Source organism: Chiloscyllium plagiosum, unplaced genomic scaffold (assembly GCF_004010195.1).
Source record: "Chiloscyllium plagiosum isolate BGI_BamShark_2017 unplaced genomic scaffold, ASM401019v2 scaf_8462, whole genome shotgun sequence".
In the NCBI taxonomy this organism is placed as follows: domain Eukaryota; kingdom Metazoa; phylum Chordata; class Chondrichthyes; order Orectolobiformes; family Hemiscylliidae; genus Chiloscyllium; species Chiloscyllium plagiosum.
The window spans coordinates 1-7981 of record NW_025213317.1 but is presented as its reverse complement, the minus strand read 5'-3'; the positions used below and the strand labels follow the sequence as shown (position 1 = coordinate 7981).

General features: G+C 39.9%; 1 protein-coding gene across 1 annotated transcript; it reads left to right on the top strand.

Moving 5' to 3' along the window:
- Positions 1-407: 407 nt before the first annotated feature.
- On the top strand, positions 408-7366 carry LOC122547608 (girdin-like; the record flags this gene model as incomplete). Its single annotated transcript, XM_043686212.1, has 5 exons — positions 408-537; positions 2304-2443; positions 5188-6780; positions 7016-7177; positions 7256-7366. Coding segments are annotated over 5 exons (2136 nt in total), but the record flags the coding sequence as incomplete, so codon positions are not given.
- Positions 7367-7981: the final 615 nt, after the last annotated feature.

Below are 7981 nucleotides of genomic sequence, written 5' to 3'. Positions count from 1 at the left end.
TTCCAACAGTGGCCTAACCAATGTCCTGTACAGCCGCAACATGACCTCCCAACACCTGTACTCAATTCAGGTTATTTGAATCAATAAAGCAGTTACAAATCTGATTTGTTTTTCTTTCAGATTTAATCCACCACCTCCAGATTTAATGAGTATAATTTTCCTATTTAGAAAGTAAACTGAGAATTGATCACCTGCGTGATCTTAATTTCCAAAGGAAGTAAAATATGGGGAGTTTGTATAAGGGGCTGGTGAACCATTCTGCCAGTTTCGAACAGAAAAGTGAAAATTACCTTTATTCGTGGCAAGGATCTATGCCAGATATTAATTATGTAGATGTTCATAGGTTACATAGAAGGCTTCAGTTCAAAAAGGATCCACTAACTTTTAAGTATTTTGGTCTCAATCAGAATGGAGACATTTTATTTCGAGAAGAATTGTTGCAGAGCAAGTGGGCAGCTGTTCTGGACTCAGCTCGGAACAAAACCACTCAGACTCCGTCCATTGGACAGTGCGTTCAAGAGGCCTTGATCATTGCAAGTAGGTCTTTGTACATGACATTACATGCTTCAGTCAACCTCCTTAATTTCTTTAATCAATGTACATCATATTGTCAATTATTGTATTTGCTATGGACTTGTTGTACGGTAAAACGATGATTTTCCATGACACCAAGTGAGGTTTAATGTTTTTGTTTCAAGAGGCTTAAACATTTCAGTATTACAAAATATTCCACATAAATCTTCTCTCAAAGCTTCTTTATTTTGATGCAATTCATGTTTAATGTTAAGTAATCTCTTTTCAAGCATTTTTCCAGTATATCCTTACTGAAGGTTTTGGATGGACACTACATTGTCTTTTAGGTCACCTGCCTGGGTTGCAAATGGATCTTGCATCCCCCACAGTCAGGAAACCCTTTACTGCCCAAATATGCAGTCATACACCATGAGCCAGGGATCATAACAAAGAAGGGTCTTTTGCGTGTCACCTGGATGCCATAGTTTCACACGGGTTCTCACATGTGTATCTTCCTTCCAGGAAATGAATGTTCTGGTGAGGCAGGTCTTTTTGTAAACTGCAAATCCGTTCTGTTTTTGTGTATAAATGTAAAATGTTTATAACGGTCCTTGTTGTATTCTAAATTAAGAGGGCATGTCACACTGTTCCTGTTCATGGCCTGTGCATTTTTTTGTTTGACAAATTTCTGAGACTAGCCATGCCAAAAAATAGGAGAGAGCTCTCTTCCTCTGTGTTTGATGTCCATTCCAGATTTCAGCAGTTCAAGTTGAGTATTAACTGGAAAGAAAAGTGAAGACTTGACCTCTGAAACGTCAGCAGCTCTCTCAATTAAACCTCCTAGTCTGCCTTACTAGATATAATGTGGAGCTGCCTGTGTTGGACTGGGGTGGACAAAGTTAAAGATCACACAACACCAGGTTATAATCCGACAGGTTTATTTGGAAGTACAAAGCTTTCGGAGAGCTGCTCCTTCATTAGGGAGTTAGTGGAGTAGGATCATAGGACACAGCATTTATAGCAAAAGGTAATAGTGTCATACACATAGTTTCCTCACCTTCCCTCTCCCTACCTCATCCCAGATCCAACCCTCCAACCAGGCACTGCCCTCTTGTACTGTCCGACCTGTCTGTCTTCCTTCCCACCTATCTGTTCCATCCTTACCTATGACCTATCACCATCACCCCCACCTGCATCTATCTATCACTTTCCAATCTACCTTCCCCCCAGCCGCAGCCCCACACCCCTCCTCCTATTTATCTCTCAGCTCCCTTGTGCCCCTCCTCACCACATTCATGATGAAGGGCTTATGTCTGAAACATCAATTCTCCTTCTCGAATGCTGCCTGACCTGCTGCGTTTTTCCAGCGCCCCACTTCTCAACTTCCAAATAAACCTGTTGGTGTATAACCTGGTGTCGTGTGATTTTTAACTTACTGGATATAAACTTCTGATAAATTCCTCCTCATCTCTAATTTCAGACTAATATGTTTGTTTATGGGGATATTTTAACTAAACCTCCTTGTCTGGTACTGATGTTAATGTGTGAGAAAACTGACTGGATCAAATTTGCAATGCTAGGATACAGATGTTCTATGGATTTAATTTATCGTGATTTAAACTTAATATTTTTACATAATTTGTTAAGGTTTCCTCTGATCTTCATTGATTTTAAAAAGTAGAGCACACTCCTTCCTACCAGTTTGGGGGGAAAAAAATGAAACATATAACTTGTTTGAGGTAGTGAAAATTTTAATACATCTTGGTCATTTTTTGTGTGCTTTTCAACAGAACTGGCTTCTGAAAGTGTCTGCGATTACCCAAAATTATCTGCAGCTGTGAAGGAAGGACATATAATCCCATTTCTTGAAGCAAACTCTTGTCTGTTAGCAGATCTAATGCAGGTTCTTAGAAGCGGGGATGTGGAGAAGGTAAGGAACACCTCCGAGTAAATTTAAATGTAGATGAAAAAAGTTCCAATCACTATCATTTTTTTACATATTTGTTTTACTTCATAACTAAGTATGCTGTATGAATCTGACCTGAGGTTATAGCAGTTTGAACCAGATGAAGAAAACTGGAGCAATTCTTGGTTGTCCAGCATGAGCATATTTCACCTTAATGCCCACAGCGTTCACTAAACATTTCAAATGCATAAAATAAAGTTCAACAATAATGATTTTGTCATGTCAATGTAAACTAAGTAATGCCAAATATTATATTTTCAGTGAATTTCGAGTCACTGTTGCAACAAAACTGCTTTGAAAACAAAATTTCTAATTACTATTTCAGCTGAGGAAAATGGCAGAATTCAAATTTTTCATTCTTGGGGAAAGAAAGTCTATCCCTGTGTAAAAACAGGCCTAGGAACATAACTCAACATTTTGTCAAGAGATCAGCCTTATGATTGAGTCTGGTCATTGAACTTGAAAGTCTAATTGAAAAAGTGTTTCTCCTGAGCTGAAAAAGCAGATTTACATCGATGGCTTCAATATTATTCAATAAATAAACACTAGTTGTGTGAAAACCATCTGTTATAATGCCATAATTTGCTACAATAATCTATCATCCAAGAAAACAGCTTTCCAGCTACCAATCTTCATTTGGGATAAACCATGGTCTTACCAAACTAATAAGTCTGTTCTCTCATTAGATTGGTGCACAGAACTGGTGGTGGTTTTAACCTGAGGGCCATCATGCCTCAGGTGAGGGGAGAAGTTGAGAAGAAGAGTCCCTTGTAGTAACCTCAGCCAGTACAGGAATTGAACCCACATTGGTTGCATCACTCACCAGCTATCCAGCCACCAGAGCTAACCAACTCCATTGTTTGGGATTCAAGTTGTGTAGTAACATTGTAACTGATCCTTCCTCGAATGGTTTACTGGAACAGTGGCTCAGTGGTTAGCCCTGCTGCCGCATATCACCAGGGACACGGGTTTGATTCCAACCTCAGGTGACTGTCTGTGTGGAGTTTGCACATTGTCCCCGTGTCTACGTGGGTTTCCTCCGGGTGCTCCGGTTTCCTCCCACAATCCAACGATGTGCAGGTTAGATGGATTGGCTATGCTAAATTGCCCGAAATGTGTAGGGATGTGCAGGCTAGATGGGTTAGCCATGGTAGAGATGGGTAGGGATGTGGGTCTGGGTAGGATGCTCTTCAGAGGGTCAATTGGCGGAATGGCCTGCTTCCACACTGTGGGGATTCTCTGAGTCTAAACTTGGTTGATGGCATATCCATTGGAGTTAGACAAAGTAGAAACTCTGGAGGATTTAGATGGTTGTCATAATTTTCATCTGTAGAATTAAGGCTATTGCGTTCTATGAACTCTCAGGGCAGGTTTTCTAAAATTATTTGTTCGGGTCCAGTGAATCTTAATTGTTAATACAAAGACTAACTTTTGAATAATTTGTTGTATCAAATAACTGTCCCCTTCCTCGAATGGTTTACTGGAACAGTGGCTCAGTGGTTAGCCCTGCTGCCGCATATCACCAGGGACACGGGTTTGATTCCAACCTCAGGTGACAGTCTGTGTGGAGTTTGCACATTGTCCCCGTGTCTACGTGGGTTTCCTCTGGGTGCTCTGGTTTCCTCCCACAATCCAAAGATGTGCAGGTTAGATGGATTGGCTATGCTAAATTGCCCGAAATGTGTAGAGATGTGCAGGCTAGATGGGTTAGCCATGGTAGAGATGGGGAGGGATGTGGGTCTGGGTAGGATACTCTTCAGAGGGTCAATTGGCGGAATGGCCTGCTTCCACACTGTGGGGATTCTCCGAGTCTAAACTTGGTTGATGGCATATCCATTGGAGTTAGACAAAGTAGAAACTCTGGAGGATTTATATGGTTGTCATAATTTTCATCTGTAGAATTAAGGCTATTGCGTTCTATGAACTCTCAGGGCAGGTTTTCTAAAATTATTTGTTCGGGTCCAGTGAATCTTAATTGTTAATACAAAGACTAACTTTTGAATAATTTGTTGTATCAAATAACTGTCCCTGACATTTTGCCACACTTAATCAGAACAATCATCTCATTCACCCTTCCCATGTCATTCCTCTTATGCCATCCCCATTCCACTTCTTTCGTCCCTCTGTAGTGATTGTAATGAGGTCAGCCAGGTGGATCTCAATGAATATGAGTTCCTTGATTAGGGGTGTTAATCTGGCCCAAACAGCAACCCCTGGCTGACAGATAAGAACAGGAGTGTCAGACATCCTGTTCCTTCTTAGAGCTGGCTCGGAGGGAGCTGGATCAGTGTCAAGGACCTTCCACGTGTAGGTAAAGAGTGATTTGGTGACAGGAGTTATTTCACACTCCCCTCAATCCCATCCAGGCCCATGTTGGGAACAATCTTCTCAATCTACTGTTGTTGGGCGGCCTTTACTCTTCATTAGTTTCGTCTTCCATCAAACTCCTCCCATCCCACTTTAGGCACCTGCACTTGCATCATTGTGTCCAGCCCATAGGCCCCCTCTTGTGCTAAACCCTGCCCATCAAATAAACCCAGCAACATGTACACATTTAGCCAATCAAAATACACTAGCCAGGCAAAAAAAACATTATTTTTGATTCACTTGGATTTCTTTATTGTTCTGTGCATTTGTGTTTGCTGCTGAATGTTTAATTTATGTAGATATGCAAAGCAGTGAATAATTTGTCATAATATTAACTTCAGGTCAGAGCAATTCTTCGGAGCTCTGAGATACAAAAGGAACTGGCCATGTTGTTGGACCATGAAGGAAGAGACTCGTTGAGTTGTGATCTACCATCACCTTTTGCTGAAAAGCAAGAGATCAATGAGTCAGCAGTCAAGAAATGTGAAGACTACCAAGCAATTGGCAATGAATTATACAGCGATGCTTTTGTTCCTGTGGAAATCACTAATGTTGAGTCCCAATCTGATCGATTAGAGCTTGAGAGTCAGAAGGTTACGAGCGCAAAATCAACTTGTCTGTCTGCACAGAAGACTGTAGATTTCACTGAAAGTGATACAGCTACTTGTATACCACCTAAGACACATTTCAACTTGAAAGGAGATTTTGCTAGTTTCGACCCAAAGGCGTTGACTGAAACCATTAGAAAACTTGAGGCTAAACTCCAGAGACTTCAGGCAGAGAAGGTGGATATGGGTCAGCATTTGCAGTGTACAAACAGCCAGTTGCTTCATGCATCTGAAGAGAAAAGTAAATTAGCAGATCAATTGCATCTTGCAAATAGCGAAGTGAACCAATTATCTCAGAAGCTTGAGGAGATAACCGAAGAAAAGACTCAGGAGAAAGAATCCATGAAAAACAACTTGAGGAAAGAAAATGAGGTTCTGGAAAAACGAAATAAAGAGCTGCTGAATGGGATAGCAAAACTGGAATCTGACCAAAGAGAGCTAGAAGCAGCCTTTCGAGAGAAGAATGAGGAATGTTTACAGAGAATGTCTAAACTAAAAGAAGAGAAGAGTAAACTGGAAGACACAATTAGCTGCATGCAGAAAGAAAATGCACAGAACTTAGCAGAGTGTCATCAAATTGTTGAAAACTTAAGCACACAAAATGAGGAGCTGAAGGAAAGAGTATCAGAACTGGAATCCAAGTATAAAACACTCGCTAACACAGTGACAGGATTGAAGCAAGAGAAAGGAGAGCTGATGAAGGAAAATGAGCATCTGCTAAAAAACATTAACGAACTGGAGAGCGAGAAGGCACGAATAATACACCAAACTGTGCACCAGTTAACAAGAGAGAATGAAAATCTTTTAGCAAAGGTCAGGAAACTGGAAAGTGAAGTAGAGACGTACTTTATTGAGAGCAGTACAGTACAAGACAAAATAAATCATTTGGAAAATGAGAATACCAACTTGATAAATTTGAAGGAAAGTCTAGTTAAAGAACTGAGAGCCCAGGGAACAAGTGAAATAACTAAGCAAGATGAATTAAAGCAACAAAATGACAATTCAACACGAGGTGGTACCTTCAAAAAAGATGACAGGGACAAGACTGAGAAAATGTGCCAAGTGCAACAAAATATGGATCTGCAGGAACAGAATGATGCAGTAAATGATGGATTGGCAGAGTCATCAATAGTTAAACCCCAGGGAGGATCTAATGATTACCGGAACTTGAGGTGCAAAATAAATGCAGAAGACCAAAAATACCTTGCTGAAGAAACTGGAACTGTCACAGAAACATGCTTGGAAGAAAATGCAATGGTGAATGATGTAGCTTTTGAAGTTGTTAATTATTCTGACAAAATTAAGTCATTGGAAAGTACTGTTAAGGTAAGAGAAATGAGAGTGAGATGGAATGAGATCATTATGAATGCTTGATACAACATTCCTTTTAAAGATCACTTAAATTGCTAATGTAGTTCACATTATTAACTCTCTTCTCAACTATCCAAAATTTTTAGAACTTTAGAGGAATGTTAAAAGAAAACATAAAGAGGTGATATGTTTATTTCTTACCATCTCAATTTAATGTGTCATTAATTACTCGACCTGCATTCAATTACAGGAAAAGGATCAAGCCCTGAAAAAGCTGAAGCTGGATTATGATACTTTCCAAAGAAAACTGATGGATATTGAGGAGAAATCTGCAACTGCTGACATAAAGTTAAAGCACAAAGGGCTGGTTTTGCAGGGGAAAGAGAGCCCAGTTAAGAAACCTGTGACTGAGGTAATCCATTATTGTTTTTAATATTCCATCCCTTTCTTGATCTATTACACATTGTAAAACAAATCTCTCAAATATCAGACGCTGCCGTTGACTTTGATCGAAAGGAACAATGCACTTGAGATGTTACTTGAGAAAACAGAAATGGAGCTCAACTCAAAGCAAGAAGAACTGGACAAGACAAAAACTGAGGTATAACCATACCATTTTATTAGACTGCTCAATCTATTGTTAAGATGACTGTAATTGGGCAATCTGTGCAGTGATTATCTGATTAATCCCTGACTGTCCCACTTCACATAATTACTTACTGCCTTTTGTTTTTAACTTCAGTTTTTTTCAAAAATCTAGTACCAAAAATCAAGTATCAATCTCCAAGTTTAAATAGTTTTTGGCGATTTAGAGTCATACAGCATGGAAACAGGCCCTATGGTCCAACCAGTCCATGCTGAACATAATTCTAATCTAAACTAGTCCCACCTGCCTGCTACTGGCCCACATCCTTCCAAACCTTTCCTATTCATGTACTTATCCAAATGTTTAAACATTGTAACTGTACCCTCATCTACCACTTCCTCAGGAAGTTCATCCCACATGCGAACCACCCTTGACATAAAACATTTGCCCCTCATGTCTGTTTTAAATCTCTCTTCTCTCACCTTAAAAATGGGCCCCCTAGTCTTGAAATTCCCCCATCCAAGGGAAAAGACAACTGCCATTAACTCTATCTATACCTCTCATTATTTTATAAACCTCCCACACTCCAATGGAAAAAGTCCCAGCCTTTCCAGCCTTTCTTTATAACTC